Here is a 24,367-nt window from a genome sequence, read left to right as displayed (position 1 = left end):
TTTAACGACATGGCCCTCGTCCACTCCCGCAGCTACTGTGCAGTAAGGTATCCAAGCTCGTGTCTCCGTATTAGTTCCAAGCCAGTCGGACTCTTGGAACAAGAGACTCTCCGTAGTAGGTTCCATTGCTAAGGTAAAGCAACGATCTCCACGGCAGCTCCCACACTTTCTGCCGCTGTGTCTGTCCACAGTCCAAGTGATTGACGAGACGGACAGTCTACGGAGTACAGTAATGCATTGTATGTATGTATGTATGAATGCCCGTTGGTAATTCAGCAGTGAAAAGAACCCTTGATCGTTTGCCCCGTCGGTTCCCACCCACCCCCCTCGTCCGTCGTCCTCGTCGTCCCGGTCCCATCGCCAGCGTCCTTGCAAGTTGCGAGATCCCGGCACCTGTCAGGATTTCTGCACAGGATTAGAGCAATGCACTGGCCAAGGGCACCCGCACTAGGACGTCCTCCCCGGAGCAGCCATACCCTTTCAGTGTTAATCCTACCCGACTGGCAAGTCACGTCGTCGCCTGATTATCCTCAAAACGAACGTCCTTTCCACTACTTCGTACCCCCCTCGAAAGCCTCCACGGAGTTTCTTAAGCCATCGTCTCTCTGCCAGTCCCGCCCTCCCGCGTCTTCCTTTCCAAGAGAGGCCCCTTCTTTCAATCTTCTCCCGCTTTACCGCACTCGGCCTCGTACCATCTTTTCTCTTTTGTTCCTCTCTCTCTCTCAAGTCTACACCAAGGAGCAAAAACACACTTTCCACAATCTGCCCGAGCAATCGCAATCGCGACCACCGATCGGCCGACTAATAGCATCCGGATTTGGCACCAAAATCGCCAGCCCTCTATTTCCGTCCTTTGAGATTTCCGCGAGAACCCACTCCGCCGCCCCCCTTTACTGGCCCTCTACTGCTACCTAATCAACCTCGACGAGAACGACGAAACCCATTCTCCTTTTCTACTCACAGCCGCCAAACAAAATCAACCAACCTCATCCTCCCGGCATCCCGTCGCGGGTCATGACATGACGTTCCGGGGCCGCCGACTAGGAACAGAAAGACCGCGATAGGGACCCTTTCCAACTCAGACCCTTCCCGGGTGGCACAAACGGACGGGACGGGTCTCGGCCGCCGCCGCCCATGGCCAGGAAGCGGCGCACCAAGAAGCGCAACAAGGGAACCAGCACACGACCAGACCCCGCGCAGGGCGCCGAGTCCAGCATGTCCACCACCGACGAGCTCGCCTCCCACTCGAGCGACGGCCTGTCGAGCGGCATGCGCGATACCGGGAGCGCCGCCACCGAGATGACGAGCGTCATGGGCAGCACCGAAGATGGTTCGCAGGCCGGTCTCGAGGCCGACGAGGAGTGGAATTCGCAAGAGGAGGAGGGCATGGAGGTTGACGACGACGATAATTTTTCTGTGTTTGCGCCGAGTCACTACCCTCGACCGAGCGAGTCGCATCGCACCGAGATGCCCTACATGACGTCGCCAAATCACCAAGACATGTGAGTAATTTTCTGGGATGTGTGCTGCTTTTTTTTTTTCTACGCCTATGCAGAGCCCGCCAAGCGATGACGGTTCGGACGAAGGCTGACTAGGAGGTTACTGCAGGTTGTCAACGAGGTCATTCATGGAGCGAGAGTTGGATTACCAGTGGGAAAACGGTCGTCGATACTGCGGATCCCACTACCACCTTCCAAACGACGAGTGGGAAATGTGTCGCATGAGCTTAATCCACAGAGTCTATCTCCACGTTTTCGACGGCAAGCTGAGCACGGTACCGATGGAGAACCCACAGAGGATACTAGATGTCGGCACGGGCATTGGCGAGTGGGCGATAGGCATGGCAGACGAGTTCCCCAACTGCGAGGTCATTGGCACAGACATTTCCGCCATAGCGCCCACGTCAATACCGATGAACTGCTTCTTCGAAGTCGACGACGCCGAGCTCGAGTGGGAGCGCGAGCTCAACTCGTTCGACCTGGTACACTTCCGCCACATGATGGGCGCCTTCCTCGACTGGAATTTTATCTACAAGGAGGCCTTCAAGGTCATCCGCCCCGGCGGCTGGATCGAGCTGCTGGACTGGGACGACCAGCAGGGCTTCAAGAAGTTCCTCTCAGAGTTCCCTCCCACGTCCGAGATCCACGAGCTCTCGAGAGACCTGACGCAGGCGGGCGTCAAGGCCGGGCGGGCGAGAGGCGTCGCGCACATGAACCCGAAGCTGTTGACGGATGCCGGCTTCACCGATATCAAGCTGACGGAGCACACTATACCTATTAATCTCGAGTCGAGCGAGGGCAAGCTGTGGCTGATTGCCTGCATCGACGGCCTGGAAGCCGAGTGCCTGCGGCCGCTCACAAAGTACATGGGCTGGGAGCCCGATCACGTAAAGACGGCGTGCCACAACGTCGCGAGGGAGATGGCGCGCCTGGCGAGGGATCCGATCAAGTCGCATGGTCTCATCGTCAAGGCGCGCGTATTGGTGGGAAGAAAGCCAACGACTGCGGTCACGCCGCCGAGGGTGTACCCGATTTTTAACGACGACGCGGATGAGACGGATGATACCGCGCGTGAGGATGCTTGCAGCAGACACCATGGCGATGACGAGTCCGCCATTGAGACGGCGGTCTGAGTTGTCGAATGACCTACTCGCCTTCACCTTCTTGGTGAGGCGAAGGCAATAATTTTCTGCTCTATCCGGGCGACGAACAGCCCGGGCCTAACTAAATTAGAGCAACCGCTATTACCTTCATGTTCACTTGCATACATCGCAACTTTCACACCGGCAGAAGAGCTTGGCCGGTCATATTTAAAAGCGATCAACAAACTTGCATAGCTCCTACTTATTTTACCTTACCTTCTATGGAAACCGGACGGGGTCGAGAAAAAGTACCTTGCCTTTCAAAGCGATCAACTGAAGATACTCGTATCAAAATGGGGGATGGCAGGTTCGAGGAGGACTCGAGGTGCACCAATGTGCAGACCAAAGGGGTCGAGAGATATCCTAGCTACTAGGCAGATTAAGGATAGTCATTGAAATTAAGATGAAAAAAGACGAAGCTCTCTATTTGCTGCAATATGCTTAGCTATGTGGTGAGATGAAGAATTCCCAGTGAGGATTGCCGCAGAGGTGCCGAATAAGTTGTGAAATGTCACAACTGAATACCTCGAGCTTGAGGAACTTGAGAGCTCGGTGCTTCAGAAGTACGTACCGTCATAGCTCCGTTCCCAGGTTGCAGTGGGGAGCCGGCCGAGCTCCCTGCCTATGTCATCCATCCTCTACACAACAGCGACCACACACACAATCACCAGCCTCCAACGAGTCGTCCACTTTGCGCAACCGCAGCTGGCGCGCTCACCAACGCTCGAAGCGAAATCACGATCCCCAGCGACGATGTCCGTATGACCTCGACGTAGCCGCACCTTCGAATCATGGCTTTGAACCCCACCGACGGCTTCGTCGCCGCCGGCAACGGGGTGCTCGACCTGGACGACGCCGCGCTGCCCATGTTCATCGTCGAGCGAGTCCAGCTGCAGTTCTCCATCGCGGCCGACTTTGTCGCCGCCCAGGTCGCGAACAATGTTTTAGTTTTGGCGTTATCCAACGGACGTATCTTGCGTATCGATCTTAATAGACCCGAGGATATTGATGGTGCGTTTTTACAGTCGGACGGAATGACGGTACTTTGCTACCTACGAATAATGGGTTGCTAACCATGAGACTATTCGCAGACATTGACCTTCCCAAGAAACCGGCAGAAGTCGGCGTCATCCGCCGCATGTTTCTCGATCCGACCGCCTCCCACCTCCTCGTCTGCACGGCGCTCGGCGAGAACTACTACCTCCACTCCCAACACAAGCACCCGCGCGCCCTGGCCCGCCTGCGAGGCGTCTCCATCGAGAGCGTTGCCTGGAATCCCTCGCTGCCCACGGCGTCGACCCGCGAGATTTTGCTCGGTGCCGCCGACGGCAACATCTACGAGGCCTCCATCGAGACCACCTCGGAGTTCTATAAGAAGGACATCAAGCTCAAGAACCTGCACAAGCTCCCGGATGGACCGATCACGGGACTCTGGGCCGATACGTTGCCGAAACGACCGGACATGCGGCGGGTCATGATTGCGACGCAGAGCCGGCTGTTTCATTTGGCTGGCAAGGTCGGCAGCGGCCACGACAGCGGAGGGTCGGTGTACACGAAGCTGTTTGAGTCGGAGCAGCCCGTCATTCACGAGCTGTCGCGCGCCTCGGCCGCCGCCACGTCTGCGCTGGTCGTCTCGCCGGATCCCCCTGACCAGAACCCGTACGAGGACGAGGCGCACGAACGGGCCTACGCGTGGCTGTCTGCGCAGGGTATCTTCCACGGGCAGCTCGCCTCAAGCGCCGAGGGCAAAAAGATATTCAATGAGTCGAGCATGCTCCCGCGGGACAAGATTGGTTCGTCGTCTGACGGATCGGGAAGCAAGCAAAAAGCTACGGCGGATTACGTCGAGGCGATTGCGCTGACGCAGTGGCACATTGTCAGCCTGATTGGAGGCCGCGTGGTAGCCACGAATCGCCTGACTGGAGAGGTGGTCTATGACCAGATCGTGTTGGACCCGGGCCAGAAGGCTGTGAGCTTGTCTGTGGATCTGCAGAAGAACACATTCTGGATGTTCACTGCGCAGGAAATCTTCGAGGTCGTCGTCAGGGACGAGGACCGCAATATCTGGCAAATCATGCTGAAGCTGCAACAGTTTGACTCTGCGCTGCAGCATGCCAAGACGCCCGCGCAACGGGAGACGGTAGCGACCTCATATGGTGACCACCTCGTTGCCAAGCGGCAATATATGGAGGCCGCCTCGGTGTACGGACGAAGCAATAAGCCATTTGAAGAGGTGGCTCTTACCTTTATCGACAACAACGAGCCGGACGCTCTGAGAAAATATTTACTAGCGAAGTTGAGCACGTCGAAGAAGGCGGCCGTCATGCAAAGAATAATGATTGCGAGTTGGCTGGTAGAGATCTTCATGGCGAGGCTCAACTCGCTAGACGACACTATCATTACGCAAGCCGAGCTAGCGGACGGCCTCAACCCGGCGCAGTCGAGAGAGCAGCTCCACGCTGTCCAGGGCGAGTTCCAGGAGTTTGTCAACAAGTACAAGTCTGACCTCGACCGGCGGACAGTGTACGACGTGATCAGCAGCCACGGTCGGGAGCAAGAGCTGTTGCACTTTGCCAACGCCGTCAACGACTACAACTACGTCCTGTCGTACTGGGTTCAGCGCGAGCGGTGGCCCGAGGTACTGACGGTGCTGAAGAAGCAGACGGATCCTGAGGTGTTCTACCGGTACAGCACTGTGCTCATGACGCACGTCGCTTCGGACCTTGTTGAGATCCTCATGCGCCATTCCGACTTGAAGCCTCGCAAGCTGATTCCTGCGCTGCTGGAGTATAACCGCAACTTCGAGGGCACCCCCCAGCAGAACCAGGCCGTCAGGTATCTGCAGTATGTCATCAACCAGCTCAACTCCAAGGATTCGGCAGTACACAACACTCTTGTTTCGATATATGCACAAACCTCCAAAGACGAAGCTGGCCTGCTGTCGTATCTAGAATCGCAAGGCGAGGAGCCGAATTACGACCCGGATTTTGCCCTTCGCCTGTGCATCCAGCACCACCGCACGCTGTCTTGCGTCCACATCTACACCAGCATGGGTCAGTACCTGCAAGCCGTCGACCTGGCGCTCTCGCATAACGAGGTTGAGCTGGCGTCTGTGATTGCCGACCGGCCCATGTCCAACCCGCCTCTGCGGAAGAAGCTCTGGCTCGCCGTCGCGCGCAAGGTCATTTCGCAGTCCAACGGCATCAAGACGGCCATTGACTTTTTGAAGCGGTGCGACTTGCTAAAGATTGAGGATCTCATCCCCTTTTTCCCGGACTTCGTCGTCATTGACGACTTCAAGGAGGAGATTTGCACGGCGCTCGAGGATTACGGGCGCAACATTGACTCGTTGAAGAAGGAGATGGACGAGTCGTCACAGACGGCGACGAATATCAAGGTCGACATCGCCGCCTTGGATCACCGGTACGCCATCGTCGAGCCCGGGGAGAAGTGCTACGTCTGCGGGCTGCCGTTGCTGAGCAGGCAGTTTTTCGTCTTTCCCTGCCAGCACTCGTTCCACTCGGATTGTCTGGGCAAGAGGGTGCTGGAGCAGGCTGGGGTCGGCACGAGCAAGAGGATCCGCGAGCTGCAGGTGCAGATTAGTAAAGGTCTGGTGAATGGTGCCAAGAGGGAGGCCATGATTACGGAGTTGGACTCGTTGGTGGCATCAGCATGGTGAGTTTACAACGGGTTGTCTATTTGCGAGTGACGTATTGCTAACATGACGCAGTATTCTTTGCAGCGAGTTTGCCATTAAGAGGATTAATGAGCCATTTGTGACGCCACAGGATAACCTCAATGAATGGAGGATTTAAAGGGGGTGGGGTGTGTGGTGGCCTTTGTGGTGTAGACGTCCGCGGTCTCTTCTTATCTTTGTACATGATAGCAAAAACAAGAACCTTGCATGAGCAAGCGTTGTCTTAATGGCTGCAATACCCGGCGTTTTCAAATTCAAGAGTTTGTTCAGAGTATATCCCGGAAGATCATGGCTTAAGACTACTATATTGATTCTGTTTGTATTGTAACCCGATATCTCGGTTTCGACAACAGCGTAAGTCTTGCTTTGGTGTTGAAGGCTTTGATTTGGATTTGTGGTGGAGAGACAGGCAGGGGATTCTTTTCAGGAGCCTGAGCAGTCGGTGACTTGCGTTTGCGAAGTCGAGAGCAGGAGGATGGAGACGATGAGGCCGTAGAGGCCTAGGACCTCTGCGAAGATGAGGATTAGGACCATGCCTGTGTACAGACGCGGTTGTTGGTTCGTGGCTCTGACTGTTGGGTGGGTATTAGTTACCATTACGACCTTGCTCTTGTGACCTTTTGTTCCTCGACCGAAGGCCGTAGGTGTCATCGACAGCGCAGAGTAAACGACACAAGGGGGAGGGGGAAGGGGGCAAGGGAAGAAGTGGGATAGAGGAGAAACAGTACCTCCAGCATCACCAACAATCCCAATCGCGAACCCCGCCGCAAGCCCACACAACCCGACACTTATCCCCGCGGCGAACTGCAGAAAACTCGTGTGCAGGGCCTGCTTCTCGACGAGGCGGTTCGCTATGATGACGGCGGCGACGAGGCCGTAGATGCTGAGGATCTGGGCCATGATGGCGCAGAGGGTGTTTTGCATGAGGCGGTCGGGGCGGAGGACGCCCGCGGAGAAGATTGCGGCGGAGGATTTGGCGGTGCCGTAGGAGGAGCCGAGGACCGTGAAGACGATGGCGGATATGCAGCCCATTGCGCCGAAGAAGGACTGTTTGTCGGTGGTGGTTAGAGGAGGGGAGGGGATGAGAAAGGGGAGGGGGGCTTGGAGGGAATGACCCACGGAGTATGATGGACTTGGAGGATGAGGTGCGTTAGCTGTGAGTAATGCGGGATTTGGGACGCTTGGAAAGGGGGAGATGAGGATGTGATACGCACCAGCGGTCCAGGTTCGCAAAGACGATTTCGTCCATTCTGGTGGCAGGGGCGGATGATGTGAGGATGGATTGCATTTAACTTTTCTGGTTGATTTAAGCTTATCTGATGCTCAGGGGGCTTTCCAAGATCTGATGAGATGACGGGTAGTTTTACTGGGAGAACGTATGGTCACGCATCACAACTTATATATCATCTACGTTTGGTTGCGTCGAGGAGGCCTACTTCATTCGTCGCCATACTACACACATGCACAGCTCCTAGACTTAGTTGCCTAAAATACGTAAATCAGGCTTGAGGCATTCCTATTTCGCGGTACACCTTTTGACTTTCCTTCGTTGAACCACTCACCATTCGCGGTGGCTTGTCACGAACGGGATAATTCCGATCCGATCTTATCTTTTGTACTTGCATGTACGGCGTCGGGCGAGAGGTAGCCCTACGCGTGGCACGAATGCTGACTGCCTTACGGATACTTTCAGGCCCTGTGCACATTCAGCCGTTATGATGTACCAATGGAGAGACCTACTTTCAACGAGCTGACTGGAAGGATGCGGTGGCCGCGGATGCTCGTGATTGGTTCGTGGTGGCGACAAGATGAGGTGAACCGGACGGGAGCGGCGCGGTCGGCGCCGGGGACCCACCCCAGCCGGCCGGTGCCAGTAATCCGGATTTAGACATTCCACGTGATTGTACATGTGACTTTGGAGGATACTGTGCACGGTCGAAGGGGAAAGTGGGGAACACCGTCGCAGAGATGCTTCTTTTCGGGGGATCTCCAGTTCATGATTCGCCGTCGAAGCAAATGGCTGGCAATCCCCGTTCGGGAGGAAACGAAAAAAGAGTGCCGGCGAGTCAGGGGGGATTCTTGCGCGCCAGATGTGCCAGATAGATGGGCGAACTTTGAAGAACGAACGGTCGCACCCATCTTCAATCTATGATCTGGGTCCTTACACATGATCTGCACCAAGAGCGGTGCTGTCAGGCGAGTTTTGGGAGTCCTGACACAGTGACACTTTGAAGTCTCATACTCCATACTCACATACGGAGTAGTATCCTTCTTTTCCTACGCCACGGTTCAAGGTTGACCTTATTTACGGATCCCGTTCTTATTTTTACTCGGCCCGCGGACGGTAGAGAAAAAGCGGACATGCCCACCTAACAAATCCACTTCTCGTACGAAATCATGAGAAATACGACAAATTGGAGAGGCCGACGGACCCGTGGTGGCCTCGTCATCCCTCATTTTCTTTCGGCCTCCTGGAGTCTTGGAGTTCCTGGACGTCTTGCCTACCTTTTGCAGTAGCGCCGGGACTTGGTGCTCTTGGCCCGGACGCTGCTCGCGCGCCACATCCCGGACCATCGGATCTCGGCATCGGTATGGAGTGGGGGGGGGGGGGGGGAGCGTTTGGACGAAGCGGCGAAGCGTATGTGGTTGGATGACGGGCACTTCCTTTTTAGCTCATTCACGTTCACTTTCGAATTCCCGTTCCTGCCATTGCCTTATTACACCGTCATGGGAGACTGATTGACGATTCGAGCCTAAGGCAAGGCAAGGCAAGGCTCGATGGACGGGCTCTTCCGGATTCCCGGAGTGGCGACGAACGCATCAACGCGATCGGGTCTGTCGGCTAGACCAAAGTGAAGATTATGAGGCAGATGATTCCTCGCCGCGTTGCGCGTTGCGCAATCCATGAGCCAAGATGCGCTGGTGATGCTACGATCTCCGACGTCAAGAGACGCAAGCAGGAGTCTTTTCTAGAGGACTGATCAGTGATGCGGCTCTGGCGGCACCGTGTTGCCGGTGCCAGCACTTGTTCTGTATCGTGAGACCTGGATGAAGGGTAAAGGTATGAAGGAGGTGTAGGTGTCGAGTGTCGAGTATCACCAATTTTAGAGGTTACAGTCCTTTTTTGTGTCTTGCTGCGTTCGTCGTCTTACCCCATGCTGGCTCGGACCGAGAGGATGTCTGATTTTATCAGGGAATGCGACGAAGAACACCTCCTCGGCTGGCCTCGAGTCGCAAGTCATCTCCGTAGGTCGGGTGTGGCAGCGAGGGCGCCTGGCTGACCAGAGCGTTGGTGAGAAGCCTACAAGGTAGAGAGAGGTACTCCGTGAGCCCGTAGCGATGTTGGTTCCAGAATCCAACGTGTCTGATATTCCGCTAGCTGAGACAGAAAAGGGTTCGCTGTTGGTCGGGGGTTACATTGATGCTCGCGTTTCACATGCAGCCATTTTTACCCCTGCCCAGCTGCTGCAGCGCAACCGCACGACCGCAACCGCAACCCGCACCGCCCTCTTCTTCTGCGCAGCCGCGGTGCGGGAGACGCTCACACGACTATTGTGCGCTCTTCCTTCTCCGAGTACTCAGAGTGCAAGTGTGACTCTCACTCTCCATACTACCGTAGACTGTGTGAGAGAGAGGGAATGTGGGAGCAAGGGGGGCTGGGTTGTCTTTCCTTACAGGCTACGGACCTACGGCTACCGGCCCACGCAAACTGCAGAAAAAAGGGCAGAGCACCGCAAAATAAAGGGGACGGGATGCTTAGAAGGGCAAGATGCAAGCACGGCCACGCGTCTTTTTCGACTCCGCCTGACATGGCTCTCACCACTCGCTAGCCTCCCTTCCCTTCCCGTTACCAGTGGCAGTGGTGACTGGTGCGTGAGAATGAGAGTCTGTGATACTTGTGATACCTGTGATTCCAATACCCCCCAACCCTGTCGGTGAGAAGGTTTGACCCGGGGTCGTCCCGGGCTGGCAAGTCTGGAGACCGTTCGGCCTTCCCCTTTCTTGTCCAACCATCTTGCACCAATTCGCTGCTCCGTCCGTCGACATCCCTTCCTTCTCACCCTTCTAAGCCTTCCGCTGTAAGCGTGACCAAGTGGTCTCTCTTTACGGAGTACGCTGTAAGTCTCTCTCTCTCTCTGTCTGAGTCTCTCTTGAGGAGCAACTCGCTACTCCCGGCCTCGTCCAAACACGCTCAACCCCGGACCCTGTCCGCAACCCCCCGTCAACCCGTCCAGTGCCCCGCCGAGCATGACGACGAGGTCAAGTCTGCGACTGGGTGAGACCTTTTGGACGAGACTGTGGCGCTTGGCAGTGTCAGTTCCCGCCTTGCCCATGGTCCGCGCTGTTGCTGTTTCTATTCCAAGAACAGAGGGGGACCAGAATTTTGACTTTTGGTACAAAGAAAGACTTGCATCTCATCTTTTGGCTTGCTTTTCTCGTCCAACCGCACTTTTTGGCTCTGCTTCTGCTCTTTTGGCTTCCTCTGTGCTTCCATTGCATTGGACTATCCTGCTCGTGCTTTGCTCTCTACTGCAACTTACTCATCCAAAAGACCACCACCTACACGAGTTGGTATTAACCACTAGACACTTCGAGTCTACTTTCACTTTCTTAAATCCTCCGGATCGCCGGATTTTCCCACTCACTACGTTTACGCGTTGCGCCGAAAGCAAAACGGAAAGGAAAGAAAAAAGGCCTTTGCCTTCGCCTTCCTGTCTCTCTAGTCTGGTTTGGTGGTCCGGTGCCAGCTCACCACTCCCGCCGCCCCCAATTCGTCTTCATCAGCAACGCAAGCTCCGCCACCATCACGGGTGACGAATCCTCTCCCCACCGTGCCGTATACCGAGCCCACTCCCCCCCGCGAGTAGTCGCCTTCACCGAACTCCGGAATTTCGCAACCGACTATATTTTTCTCATCCTTCTAGTTTTCTTCTCTACCGTCCGTGTTGCGCCATCAATGACTTCATAGCACGACGCCATTCTATTATATCTACATCCTTCCGGCACCCTTGTCTTGGCGGCCGGTCGACACTCACAGCTTGGATATCGATCTAATTCAGAGTCGTACAACTCGCTGTACAAACACAAACACAGACTCAAGATGAAGTCAACAACATTAATTGCCCTCGCGGCTTCACTACTACCCACGGAGGGACTCGTACTCAGAAAGAGCGAAAGCAGCGCACCAAGGGTGGTTGGATTGGACCTGCACCGCGCGACAATACCGTACACACGCAACAAGAGGGACATGTTGAGGAAGAGAGGTTCAGTGCAAGCGACTTTGGACAATTTGGTAGGTCTATAAATGATGTCTTTTCGGTACTATCTCTAACACTTCCAAGGAAACTTTGTATTTTGTGAACGGCTCTCTCGGAACACCAGCACAGCCTATGCGACTTCACCTCGACACCGGGAGTAGTGATCTCTGGGTTAACACTGCAAGTTCGGCTCTTTGCAAAGGTCAAGGCACGCCATGCTCCGTGTCCGGTACCTACTCGGCCAACGATTCGTCAACCTACAACTACGTCGGAAGCTGGTTCAACATTAGTTATGTCGACGGCTCTGGAGCGACTGGAGATTACGTGACGGATAAGTTCACCATTGGCGGATCTACTTTGACCGACTTCCAGTTCGGTGTCGGCTACACGAGTTCATCCGCGCAAGGCATCCTAGGAGTCGGATACAAGGTCAACGAAGTGCAGGTTGGGCGTGCCGGTTTGGCCTCCTACGACAACTTGCCCGCCAAGATGGTCTCTCAGGGCCTCATCCAATCCAGCGCCTTCAGCTTGTGGCTGAATGATCTGGACGCGAGCCAGGGAAACATTCTTTTCGGCGGAGTCGACACGGAGCGTTTCGAAGGCGAGCTCAAGACCGTACCCATCCAGAAGGAGTCTGGCAGCTACGCCGAGTTCCTCATCACCCTGACAAAGGTGACGCTCGGCTCAAAGACGTTGGACGAAAACATGGCCCTGGCCGTCCTGCTCGACTCGGGTTCCAGTCTCACGTACCTCCCCGACGACATGACCACGACAATCTACTCCATGGTGGGCGCCGTCTACCAGCAAGAAGAGGGCGTCGCCTTCATCCCCTGCTCCACGGCCAACTCGGGCTCCAACATGACCTTCACCTTCTCGGGCCAGCCCATCACGGTACCCATCGACGAGCTCGTGCTCGACCTCGTCGCCATCACCGGCAAGCGAACGTCCTTCTCCAACGGCGTCGAGGCCTGCCTCTTTGGCATCGCGCCCGCCGGCGACGGCACAAACGTCCTCGGCGACACATTCCTGCGCTCGGCGTACGTGGTCTACGACATTGACAACAACGAGGTCTCGTTGGCGCAGACCAAGTTCAACGCCACGAGCACGAATGTTCTCGAGATTGGCAAGGGCAGCAGCGCCGTGCCGTCTGCCGTCGCCGTCGCGAGCCCCGTGTCCGCCACGGACGGCATCGTCCGTGGAGGAAAGAATGCCGCGCCGTCGTTGGCGCCACTGGCGGCGTCCATCTTTGCGGGATCTGTTGCCTTTGCGACTGGGTTCTCGCTCTACCTTTTCTAAATCACCAAAAACAACAAACACGCCGCATTCTGTTGGAATGGGTTTCGGGGGAGCTTAATATTTCAAACGGTCGATTTTTGGCTTCTTCATAGCATTGCATTGCGAGGGCGTTTTTGGGGGTTCTCATGTTCTACACAAGATGTTCAAGAATTATGGCTGATGTACCTGCATCGAGCAAGGCGTTTTTTCGGATGTGCATTCAACAAGACAGCACTCATTCCTTTTGGAGGAGGTAGGCAGAGAGAGGAGAGCAGGATACGAAAGAGACGGCCGAACAGCCTGAAGCTGTTGAGTAGAGCGATAACCTACAAAGAGATACCTAGAGCCAGAAACTTCGTCAATGATAGTCTTGGCTGATTCTTCATCACTTTTCATCGCATTCAATGAAACCATTCTCATATCGTGATCCCGTATCTAGTGATATTCAGCTGCTCTAACCAGTTGTACCAATCGCTTCCATTCCATGGACTGTGCACCAACCACGTGCTCCATTCGGACCATTCCTCTTCATCTGATGTTTCTCTCTCTCTCTCTCTCCCTGCATGCCTCATTTGGGTTCTAAAAAAAGAAGTCTTTTCTCACCACGGAATACCGACTGTCCGGTTTCCAATTGCTGCTGTAGGCCTGTACGCAACCTCCTGGCCTGGCCCCTGACAAAAAGAAAGGGACAACGGTACTCATCACACGCTTCTTGGAGAGAAGCTTGAAAAGGGGGCAGGCTACCCCCCGTTTCCTAGTTGGGCTTTTGCCAAGGCGTTTCTTGACTATGCCAAGAGGTTTTGGAGTGTTTCCTGGGGGATTTTGGCGACGGGATTATGCGGTTGGTCGGTCTTTCTCTCTCTTACGATTGCCCTTTCTGAGGTACTGAGGTATGATGAGAATGGTAGGAAGGGGAAAGGGGGAGTTCCTCGGCTTGGGTGCATAGTTTGGGAATGGCGATGGGTAGGATGCAAGTGCTGTGAGGGGATCGAAATACCGCTCGCGAGAGTCGGATCGTGAAGCACAGGGCTCTATCCAAGTTTTCTTGGGTAGGCTGTATGGGAGATCGTGCTTTTTGGCGCCGTCTGATCCCAGAGCAGGATGAATGCTTAAGAAACTCAAGAAATTTCGAGAAACGGGTCCTTGATGGTCTTGGTATCCTCTTCCGAAGAAGCAGCAGCAGCAGCAGCCGGGATATAACCCCGAATCACGTCATCGACATACCCCCGCGGCAACCCGAACCTCTCCGTCGCCTCGTCGACGCCGCGGTTCATCCGGTCGACGTACTCGGCCCGCGGCGTCGAGGGTTCCGTCCGCTCGGTGTCGACGTAGACTAGTGCCGTGACGTTGCTGCCCGGTGCGAGACCGGCGGCAGCAGAAGTGGCGCCGGTGCCTTTGGAGGCGAGGTTCGCGATGCTGACGGCGAGGTCTTGTTTTTGGTAGGCGTGGGGCACGCCTTCGCATCTGTCGAGGGTTGCTTCGTCTTGGGGCGGGAGGGCGTAGAGGACGCCGTAGACGCCTGGAGCCGCTGAGGGCGGAGCCGAGGGCGGAGGAGGCGCGGAGGCTGAGGCCGGGTCCGTGGTCGGTGCGGCGGCGGCGGCGGCGTCGGCGTCGGCGTCGGCGAGGTACGCGGGATTTACGGGGCCGTTGGGGACGACGTTGGCGTAGCGGCGGGCGTTTATGATGAATGTGTGATCTGGGAGGTGGGCTAGGCCGAGGGGTGTGGAGGCGGGGCAGCGGAGGGACATTTGGGTTGGGGAGAGGTTGGAGCCGTAGGCGAAGTAGAGGCGAGGGGGGTCCGATGAGGCCATATTGTTCGTCGGCTGTGACTGAGATGGTGTCCGAGATGTTGTGGTTGGGATGTTGGCGAGCGTTGGTCTTTCTGACTGGTGAGTTGGGCTTGAGGGTTCCTTGGTAGTTTGGGCTGCTTGCGTATCGTGTTTTTCTTTTCTCTTCTCTTCTTATATTCTCCCAAGAAGGTAATCGCTGATGGAGTACAAATTGGTATCGATTTGGATGTTGCAAGTGGGAGGTGATGAGCGTCCCCAATTTATGGCGAGATGGCTGAGACTTAGGCAGCTAGCACGCCACAGGTCGATGCTCGATGGTCTCAGATGCGGATGCGAGGTGGGGGGAAAGAGGACACTGGAGGATTCGACCTGCCTAACTTCATGTAAGCCATCACACTGGTCTTGTTTTTTTGACGAAACCTTTTCGTTTCCACTGTTGCCTGCAATCGCAGTCATTGATTCTCATTTCAGACTTGTTTCTATTCTGAGCTTCCGGTTCGGAAATTGCTACAGTTAGACATACCTCTACGGAGTTTTGGGGGAGCACCTAAATCAGCCCAGTTCCGGGCCGAAAGTGGGACCGGAGGCACGGCACGGCACGGTTTTAGCGGCATAAGTGCCTTACATCTTCATTAATTAAGCATTATCTACTAGTATGTATCCGTACATCACTCATAGAGCCTCCTCTCTCATTTTCATGCATAATTTCGTCAACGTTAGAAACGAGAGTCCTTTAACCTATGACGAAGCAATGATCTCGGCAGCCTGCTCGGCGAGGGCGTACACCGCGGCCTGGATGTGAGCCGTGATGATTGTCGGGAACACGGAAGCGTCCACGACACGGAGGTTGCTGACACCCTTGACGCGCAGATCGCTGTCTACGACTTTGCCCATGGCACATGTGCCCATAGGGTGGTATGTGCCACTAGAAGACAACCTGTTAGTTTCGAGGGCTGGGACGTACAGCACATCCAAAGGTCAGGTAGTTCACTTACATGACGGAAGCACGGATGCGCTCCTCAATCTCCTCGTCCGTCGACTCGAGCGTAAACGCCTTCAGACCTTCCGCTGGCGCTTCAGCCTCGACGATCCCCTGGCTCAGAGGCGACTCGCCGCCGATCATCATCCGCGTCATCCGGCGGATCGAGTCGCGCCACACGAACCGGTCAACCTCGGAAGCGAAGAAGTTGGGGTCGATGAGCGGGGCCTCACTCGGGTCCGCGGAGGCGAGCGTCACGGAGCCGCGGCTTGTGGGGTGCAGGCCGACGTTGGCCGTCGTGAGGTAGGTGCTGTTGGAAGGGAGCGCCGGGTTCGTGTTGACGTAGAGCACGAACCCCTCCATGAGGGTGCGCTCGTTCTTGAGGAGCGGGTGCGTCGCCGGGTCGGGTGCGGCGCCCTCTTCTTTGGTGATGGCGGCGACGAGGCCGTCCTGGTCTTCCACGCCAAAGGAGGCGACAAAGTTGTTGGGCTGACCGAGGCCGTACTGCGGCTGGAAGAAGAGGGTGTTGCCTGAGTCGACGGTCGAGTTGCGGTACTGCGGGGAGAGGCGCCAGTTGTAGGTGAAGAAGGGGTGGTCGGCAAAGTTCTTGCCGACCTCGGGCGCATCGAGCTTAGTTTCGATACCGTGCTTGGCGAGTTCGTCGGACGGGCCGATGCCGGATAGCATCAGGAGTTGCGGCGTGCGGTAGGCGCCGGCGGCGGCGATGACCTCCTTGCCGAGGATCTCCGTGCCGTTGGCGAGGCGGACGCCGGTGGCGACAAGGGTACCGGTGCTTGAGCTGTTGTCATTGCGGAGGAGTATCTTCTCGACGAGCGTATCTGTCATGACCGTGACGCCGTCAAGGGGGTAGTACTCTGACGCGATCTGACGGACGCCGTTGCGGCGGTTCTCTGCAATCTCGCCAAAGCCGAGGTTCTGTCCGGCATTGGCGTCCAGGCCCAGGAGAGCCTTGACGCCGACGGACTCGTACGAGGCGTAGACGGCGTCTCTGAGGGGGTAGACGCGGCCCGTGACCGAGGGTACCTCGACCTTGAGGGGTCCGTCGTACCCATGCTCGTCGGCGTTGACGTCGGTCCAGTAGGCCTCGGACCGCTTGAAGAACGGCAGCTGGCTGTCGTAGCTCCAACGGGAATCGTTGGCCAGTTCGGCCCACTCGTCATAGTCGACGCGGGCACCACGCATCCATCCACCTCAACAAGGGGTCAGTATTTTCGGATGCACTTTTCACCACAGAACAAACTATGGGGAGTTGACTTACATGTGTTGATGAGGGAGCCGCCGCCGAGACCCTTCCCAGCAGCGCTCTGAATCGTGCGGCCGTTGAGCTGAGATTGCGGCGTGGAGTAGTAGTTCCAGTCAAAGTCCCCCGCGATCAGGTTGGTCGAGTTGACGTAGAGAATGTCCGTCCGGCCAGCAGCACTGGAACCGGCCTCGATGACGAGAATCTTGGCCGTGTTGTTAAGCGCCAACAGTCGGCTCGAGACGACGGAGCCGGCGAGGCCGCCTCCGACGACAATGTAGTCCCAGACGTCGGTTGGCAGCATGATTTCCTGATTTGTGTGTCGTTATGCAGGGCAGCGGCACGTAAAACAGGATTCGACGCAAAGATTCTGAAAAGGGAAAACTTGGCGCAAGTTGTGATTGATGCTGCAGATCGGGAACCGGAAGGCTGGGACTGCAGAGTGTGTGACGAGCCGTTGCAGAATGCAATGCAGAGAGAATCGGGCGTAGTAGAGGGACGAAGAGAGAAGACCTCACACACTCGAACCGCACAGACGCCGCAGCCGCTTCTCTTTTAAGAGCAGACGCATAGGGAGATATCACGCACACATCGCCCGCCAGTATCGTCGTCCGAGGCTCCGTTCTGCGGCCGTTGCGGAGACTTTTGCCATGTGGAACTCGGCGCAATTTTGAATATTTCGATATCGCAAGAAGAAAATGGCCAGGGCCAGAAGGTGGCTCGGGTACGGCGGGTGAGCGACATCAACAGATCAAGAGGTTCTCCCCCATTGCCCTCCCGTTGAAGGGGATCCACCAATATTCCTCCTCCACGGGGAACCTTTCCGGGCCAAGCTCTGTCGTTATCCTCTGACCAGGTTCCTGACTAGTTGACAGAGGCCTCTGAGTGGGCTCATCAGTCGATTGAGTGGTGTTGGATGTTCAAGGATCCGGAGTTGTGGGGTTTCTTTCGGACCAGGTTACCGAATGCAGAGACGACTTGTTCTGCGGTCCGTCATCCCCTGTTCCCTACGACGCGGTCCGCGGATAGGGTTAATGTGATGATGGGACTTGGCTGGTCGATCGATGTAAACTGAGTTTACGATACGCAATGGGTCTACGGAGTACTGCAACTCTATGGAAGCCGTAAGCATATTCCGACTTCGTCAGCGGACAGACAGAACTAACGTCTGTTATGCTTGTTCTCCAAACGTAGTCTCGTTGGTTTGAGATAACTCGACATAGCCGTCTCCTTCACCTGGATTAGCGCGGCTCCATAGCACTTTTGGAGCGGGCCCTATTTCAATATCCCAGCTTCATGCAGAGTGCAAGCACAGGAAGTCCGAGAGACTCTCGATCTTTGTATCGCAAAATCGTATCACCATGTGGGAATTTTCGCGCCCCGTCTACATGGTAGACCTCTTGCGTTATCATGAATTTGTGATATCTCATCATTGCCACGCGGGATCCCAGTGCGCCCGCCTCCCGCATGGCCCATCGGCCGGTGAGCCATGACCATAACCTGGGTTGGTTTCGGGGGTGCCCAAGACGAGGCCTGTTGGACGCCCCTGTCAAGTAGGTCTTTGCTTTTTTTTCACCCCTTCGTACGGCTAGAACCTGTGTCTTGACTCGATCATGCATATGTTCTGTTCGCTTGAAGAATGTGGATCACTCACTGTGCCGTTGCGGAAAGGAGGTTGACGGATATGTTAAGCCATAAGGCTCCCCCGTTCCGTCTGGTGCGGCGTCTGCAGTATTAGTTGAAGACTAGATCTCCAGCCACCATAATCGCCCCGTCGTGCGAGACGACACCCGACACGAATCCATGATGAGAATCAGCGGTGCGCTCTTTGCTCGTCTAGCCGTACCGACAAACGCTACCGTACAACCAGAGGATGTTATCCAGACCGAGATCGTGCCCCTTTCCGACAGAGCGGTTCCCATTGTCGTCGTCAATGTGCTACTGACGTTTGCCACAACACTATGGACGGGTATGCGGTTATACAGTCGGCGGAAGAAGGGACAGTCATTTACCATTGAGGATTTCTTGACTGTTGTTGCTCTGGTAGGACACGACGTGGTGGCAAGTCGTATTTCAGGTGTATTGACAACATAGTAGATCGCCTTCTATGGGCTAGTGGCCTGCAATTTTGTTAGTGAGTTGGACCACAAAGTCTTGCAGAGCTGAACTATACTAAAAGGTGGTTCTAGTGGTCTATCTCGGAGGAACTGGGCATCACTACTTGACCCTCCAGCCATATCACGTCGAACGCATGTCAAAGGTCAGCCTACAAAGATATCCCCGTGTTGCCCCTGATTTCTTTTCTATTACCTCTCCTAAGAACCTCGACTAACAACACGCCTCTCGGGGAGAAAACAGGCCGCATACGGTGTTCAAACCCTCTTCGCCATCTGCCTCGGCTTCATCAAGATCGGCATCACCCTCATGCTCCAGCGCGTCTTCTTCGTCCAGGGTTTCAAGATCGCGGCCCGCATCACCACGGGCCTCTGCGTCTGCTGGATGCTCTTCACCATTCTCATTGGCATCTTCATCTGCCAGCCCGTGGCCATGAACTGGAACCCGGCGACGCCCGGCGGCAAGTGCGGCGACCAGAACGCCGCTTTCGCCGCCGTGGGCTACTTTGACCTCGCGACGGACCTCATCATTCTAGTGCTGCCGATACCCATGGTGTATAACCTGCAACTGCGGTGGCCGCACAAGGTGGCTTTGTACATCATCTTTGGCGCAGGCGCTCTGTAAGGGAATCCCCAGCTTCTTCATCTCGCCCTCACATTGTTGTGCCACTATATGGATAACTGACCGTGGCCTGTACGAACTTCTCCAGGACCATGATCTTCGCCGCCCTACGATTAAAGAACGTCTTGACAATGGACTTCACGGACGTGACATACTCCCAGGTCGGCGTCGTGCTGATGGGAACTCTCGAGCCCGGCGTCGCCATCATAGTCTCGAGCAGCCCCCTCCTGAAACCGATATTCGATGCCACCGTCGGCCGCTTCTGGTCCCTACGCGGCACACGCGGTGCCACAACGAGATCCGGCGGGGCAGGGGCGGCCTCTGCCAAGCCGAACACCCTTCAGACGATTGGCCAATCCGGGCTTCTCGGGTCGAAACTTTCTAGAGGCGGGGGAGGGAGGTTTAGTCAGATGCACTCGACACACAGCGACGATGATGACGATTTGGAGCTGGATAGGTTGCGAGAGAAGAGGCATAACGTGGCCGTAATGGCGGCCAGCGGGAATCCGTCGGAGGATAGCGTGGCGAGGGACTTCAAGGGGAGAGGGGACGATGCTTCGGGCTCCGAGGTTGGGATTTTGGTGACGAGCAAAACGAGTGTTGTAAGCGAGGCCAGGGGGCAAGGGATGTGAGCTTTTCATTCTAGTTTCACGTTCGGCTTGAGATCAAGACACTTCGAGATTTTGCAGTACCACAAGTGGGCAGACTGATATTCATCAAAATTGAGCCGGGAAAAGGGTAAGAAAAAGCCAGGGAAAAACATGACCTTTCTCGATTTCTTGACCTCATCGTTGGTTGCACATGAGAACACACATTTTCATCTTTGAAGAGGAGGTGCAAACCGGTCTCCTGAGTTGGCTTCGACCCTCCACCACACCCGAGTCGGAGGTAACGTGGTTACGGATTTCTTCCAGTCTTTTTTTCAAGCGAAGCACTGAAATAAACCATAAAGAGACTTTTTATTGCAGGTGGTACCAACCTCCTGATATCTGATTCCAAGAGGTTCTCATGTGCCGGTTCTTGGCGATAGGAAACACGTCTCGGGCACCATCAAAGGGAACCATAGATATCTTATAAGGATCGTCGTCTTTCAGATTAATACTTCATCTGACGATCCTTGGCGAAGCCCCCTAACTTTACTCATTCCCCAACTATTCTTCTGTCTTTGTGCTGAATGTTCAGAAGCAAGACTTCCTTTTGATGGATGTTTGGTAAGCATCGCCGAATAGTACGCGTTTACCGCATTCATGTAACCAAGGGAATTGGCGATCAACAACTCTGGAATCCTTTGTCGTGAAGTAGCACCGCCTTAGCCATGTTCACCGTCAATGATACATACTCATTCTCTACATTAAACATCCTGTTGAGGGAGGTGAAGTAATGGAAAGAGGCGTTGAAAACATATTCATCTATAAAACGCCATGGAAAGGGTGCCCGTCCAGTGAAAACTTGTAACTTGAATACGACATCCCGCACTTCCAATCCACTACACCCAACAGCAAAATTGATTCGGTTTCAAGTTCTCAAAATGTCCACGCCCGCATTTAATCCTGGGAATCTTCCACACAACACAATTCATCTTGATGATCCCGATGAATTGGGGGGCATCTGGAAGCATCGTACTGGCGTGTACGAACTTGAGATCACGTACCGCCAGCCACACCAGGGGCCGATATTGATCCGTCATCTGCGCGATATCGCGACCGGCAAGCTGAAGAACGAAGTGGCCTGGCTCACAGGAGAAGGTCTTTACATAGACAAGATTACTGCGGAGCGAGTCTCCAGATACTCCCGAAGCGCCTGGTACAAGCTGGAGGAATAAGTTGGGCCATACGACCCAGAAAAGGCACGTTCTGTAGGAGGCCCGTCGGTCGCGTTCATTTTCGCAGAGGGAAAAACTATGTTAAGTTGGAAACCTCATTTGGATGAAGAATCCTCGTTCAAACCTTGGCACCTGCTTGAGCGACCCGATCTTCATTCCAGCGAGGCACCTACTATTAGAGTATCGTCCTGATGGTTAGGGGTATGGATTTCCCATTCTCCCCAAGACTCGCTGCATATCGTCCCGAGAAATAAACGGCAGGGTTTCAGACAATCATATTGGTTGTTGTCTCGCTCAAGCCTAGCAATACATTACTTAGGCTGGTTTGCCGACTTAAGACACGTCTTGCACGAAATTGATCGCTTCATATCGTTGACTGTGGCAGTAAAAATGTATCCAATAAGACGTTGTGGCTCATGAGTTTGAAGTGAATTGCTTATGCCTCTGGCCATACGGTTCCTAAAACTGTCAAGTCTCTCATCTAGCGGAGACAATAAACACGTCCGCCTTAGCATACACTGCCTCTACCAGGATACGAGGAATTTTTGCAGGTGTAGTGATAGGGACGCTTGCTTGCATCGTCGCTTTAGGACCCAGTTATACCAAATTGAGCTCATCCTAGTACAGTAGTCACGGCCAGATGTATTACTGTGATGCCACGAGAGACCTCGCCAAGTAGTCCCCTACAAGCTTTCGCCGGCTTCCGAGCTTTGATGCTCAGATCGCTTAGAAGGAAGTGCAAGAAGCTTTCAGAGGGCGCGAAGATCTGCAAATTTGCCCTGCTCTGGCTCGACATCTCATCGTAGATGGCGCCGGATCTGCCATCCCGATGAGAATCGCTACAGGATCATACAGCCAGTGTTGATGAACTTCCGTCGTCGTGGAACCTTTGCGCCGACGATGAATTCGATAGAGCACGTCAACCCAACATTCGATAAGGGCGCTGATTGCGTGTAGCTTTCCCACCTTGACTTACTTGATTGTGTGAAGACCTTGAAACGCTGTCCTGCTCGCGAGTAGGGCTATGCATCGCCGGAGCCTTTCATCTCTTTGTTCAGAAGTCTTCCAGCGGCGATGTAAGTTTTGACAGATTGAATACCAGGCCGCATCGGATGTGCTTAGGATCCGTGGACTGCACCTCATCTTATGGTAAGAGATTCGTAGCAACAGTCTAACAGTCTCTAGCAAGTTGCTAGTAGAACACCTCACCCTTCATCAGCACTCGAGCCGTGCGGCGAAGATCCGCCGACACAATCTCGCCATTGTCAAATGTAGCCCCGATATCCACCTTACCGCTCGGGTGCCCAATAACGACAGACTCCTTGGCACGGCCACCAATGAGCTCCGCCGGTATCGTGCCGGGCAACTGACTAGCAGCCCCGAGACACAGCGCAAGCGTCAACGGCACAGCCTTGTGCGCCTGGCCCATGGACAGCGCAAGACACCGGATGTCTACGTCATCCGCGCGCGTCTCGGAGAAGAGCAGCACGATCTTAGGTACGCTCTCCACGTCCGGGTTCAGTCCCATCATAGACGCTCCCGCGCGCCGGATCCCGTCCAGTTTGACCTTGAGCTTGGCATCCGCCTCGACGACCTGCGGCGTGAGGTCTTCGGGCGAGGGGATGCCCAGGTCGGCGGCGCGGACAAAGACACCCGGGTTGCTGACGTCGACGAGCGAGGCCTGGATTGTGCTCGCGTCCGGGAGGAGGAGCCAGTCGCGGGGGTTCCCCGTGGGGAGGGCCTTGCCCGTCTTTGCGCCGGCGGGGTCCAGGAAGCTTAGGGTAATGGGGGAAGCGGTGCCGGGGACGCCGTCCATGGTGTAAGCGCCTTCCGGGGCGTATCTTGGTGAGTTGGTCCCGTCAACGACGACCCTGAAGCGCGATGAGATGACTTTTGATGTGTTGGTGTTGAAGATGCGTACGGTAGCGAACGTCTGGCCGTCGGCCCCTTGTTCGAGGCGCGGGTTCGGGATGAGACCTTCGTCCAAGCTCATGGGCCCCACTGCCGATGAGAGGTTTCCGCAATTACCTGCTGTGTCGAGGCTGCCATCCTTGATGCCAACTTGAACAAAAGTGTAGTCCACGTCCACGTCGGGGCGCGAGGGCGGAGACAGCACGACGATTTTGGACGTTGATGAGATGCCCGAACCCATCCCGTTGAGCTGGCGGCCGTAAGGGTCCGGCGAGCCCATGGCGGCAGGCAATACTTTGTGCCATTCGCTTTCTAGTGGGAGGTTGTGTCTGTGGATGACGAGACCGTTAGACGTTCCGCCGCGGACGAAGAGCGCGGGAAATGACCGTGATGACGAATAGGGGCGCGTCGATGACATGTTTGCGGATAGTCTGGATAGCCCGGAAGCAGCGCTCTTTGTGTTCCTCAAGAGACTGCGGTGAATTTCTTGTAGAATCATCTTTGCCAACGATTGCGACAATTAAAATAATTGTTGTTGTAGTTGATGTTGGTATTATTGAAATAGACAGTCCTTTGCGGTTGTTTTCCGCCTGATTCCTTACCTACCACACGGGAATTGTCCGTACCTGGGCCAGTTCAAGCCACATGCGGCGCGGCGTCCGTCTACAGGGGCCGTGGACCACTGAAAACCGTTAAGCACCGCCAAGCCGGAAGCAGACGAGGAGGATCCCTGCAGTGATCCTCTCCAGAGTCTCACATCTTCTCTCTGCATTATGAGTAACTCACCATATTTTTACTTGGTGAAGTACTCTATGTCATTTGGCGTGCAGTCGAGTCTCATACAAAGGGAAAATAGAGGTAAAAGAAGAGGGAATGGGAGATTTTGGCACTAATCCAGACCTCAATTGCCTGACGACAGATCGATCGGCCGAGTGATGACCGAATCGGCACCGAAGTCATACAAGTCCAAGCCACCCGGGCTTGAGGCTTGTAAGAC

General features: G+C 55.1%; 9 protein-coding genes across 9 annotated transcripts; 5 read left to right on the top strand and 4 right to left on the bottom strand.

Annotated features, from left to right (window-relative positions):
• Nucleotides 1-1,134: 1,134 nt before the first annotated feature.
• Nucleotides 1,135-2,632, top strand: CCOS01_02104 (methyltransferase; the record flags this gene model as incomplete). Its single annotated transcript, XM_060450296.1, has 2 exons — nt 1,135-1,502; nt 1,609-2,632. The coding sequence occupies 2 exons, from the start codon at nt 1,135-1,137 to the stop codon at nt 2,630-2,632; spliced, it is 1,392 nt and encodes a 463-aa protein (XP_060318946.1).
• An 800-nt stretch (nt 2,633-3,432) lies between these two features.
• CCOS01_02103 (Pep3/Vps18/deep orange family protein) lies at nt 3,433-6,456 on the top strand (the record flags this gene model as incomplete). The annotated part of the gene is made up of 3 exons (XM_060450295.1): nt 3,433-3,652; nt 3,733-6,316; nt 6,372-6,456. 3 exons carry the CDS (start codon nt 3,433-3,435, stop codon nt 6,454-6,456), a joined length of 2,889 nt encoding a protein of 962 aa, XP_060318945.1.
• Nucleotides 6,457-6,761: 305 nt separating this feature from the next.
• Nucleotides 6,762-7,587, bottom strand: CCOS01_02102 (V-type ATPase; the record flags this gene model as incomplete). The annotated part of the gene is made up of 4 exons (XM_060450294.1): nt 6,762-6,910; nt 7,067-7,385; nt 7,458-7,470; nt 7,553-7,587. 4 exons carry the CDS (start codon nt 7,585-7,587, stop codon nt 6,762-6,764), a joined length of 516 nt encoding a protein of 171 aa, XP_060318944.1.
• Nucleotides 7,588-11,439: 3,852 nt separating this feature from the next.
• CCOS01_02101 (eukaryotic aspartyl protease) lies at nt 11,440-12,892 on the top strand (the record flags this gene model as incomplete). Its single annotated transcript, XM_060450293.1, has 2 exons — nt 11,440-11,631; nt 11,681-12,892. The coding sequence occupies 2 exons, from the start codon at nt 11,440-11,442 to the stop codon at nt 12,890-12,892; spliced, it is 1,404 nt and encodes a 467-aa protein (XP_060318943.1).
• A 1,097-nt stretch (nt 12,893-13,989) lies between these two features.
• Nucleotides 13,990-14,682, bottom strand: CCOS01_02100 (AIG2 family protein; the record flags this gene model as incomplete). Its single annotated transcript, XM_060450292.1, has 1 exon — nt 13,990-14,682. The coding sequence occupies one exon, from the start codon at nt 14,680-14,682 to the stop codon at nt 13,990-13,992; it is 693 nt and encodes a 230-aa protein (XP_060318942.1).
• A 717-nt stretch (nt 14,683-15,399) lies between these two features.
• On the bottom strand, nt 15,400-17,205 carry CCOS01_02099 (uncharacterized protein; the record flags this gene model as incomplete). Its single annotated transcript, XM_060450291.1, has 3 exons — nt 15,400-15,586; nt 15,657-16,851; nt 16,920-17,205. 3 exons carry the CDS (start codon nt 17,203-17,205, stop codon nt 15,400-15,402), a joined length of 1,668 nt encoding a protein of 555 aa, XP_060318941.1.
• Nucleotides 17,206-18,707: 1,502 nt separating this feature from the next.
• Nucleotides 18,708-20,269, top strand: CCOS01_02098 (uncharacterized protein; the record flags this gene model as incomplete). The annotated part of the gene is made up of 5 exons (XM_060450290.1): nt 18,708-18,944; nt 18,999-19,035; nt 19,091-19,161; nt 19,260-19,636; nt 19,726-20,269. The coding sequence occupies 5 exons, from the start codon at nt 18,708-18,710 to the stop codon at nt 20,267-20,269; spliced, it is 1,266 nt and encodes a 421-aa protein (XP_060318940.1).
• An 896-nt stretch (nt 20,270-21,165) lies between these two features.
• On the top strand, nt 21,166-21,459 carry CCOS01_02097 (uncharacterized protein; the record flags this gene model as incomplete). Its single annotated transcript, XM_060450289.1, has 1 exon — nt 21,166-21,459. The coding sequence occupies one exon, from the start codon at nt 21,166-21,168 to the stop codon at nt 21,457-21,459; it is 294 nt and encodes a 97-aa protein (XP_060318939.1).
• Nucleotides 21,460-22,651: 1,192 nt separating this feature from the next.
• Nucleotides 22,652-23,788, bottom strand: CCOS01_02096 (uncharacterized protein; the record flags this gene model as incomplete). Its single annotated transcript, XM_060450288.1, has 1 exon — nt 22,652-23,788. The coding sequence occupies one exon, from the start codon at nt 23,786-23,788 to the stop codon at nt 22,652-22,654; it is 1,137 nt and encodes a 378-aa protein (XP_060318938.1).
• Between the last annotated feature and the right edge of the window lie 579 nt (nt 23,789-24,367).

The sequence above is a fragment of the Colletotrichum costaricense genome, assembly GCF_030867565.1.
Source record: "Colletotrichum costaricense strain IMI 309622 chromosome Unknown Scaffold_2.1, whole genome shotgun sequence".
NCBI classification, from domain to species: Eukaryota; Fungi; Ascomycota; class Sordariomycetes; order Glomerellales; family Glomerellaceae; genus Colletotrichum; species Colletotrichum costaricense.
The sequence above is the reverse complement of the archived record's forward strand: the minus strand, read 5'-3'. Positions and strand labels throughout refer to the sequence as shown.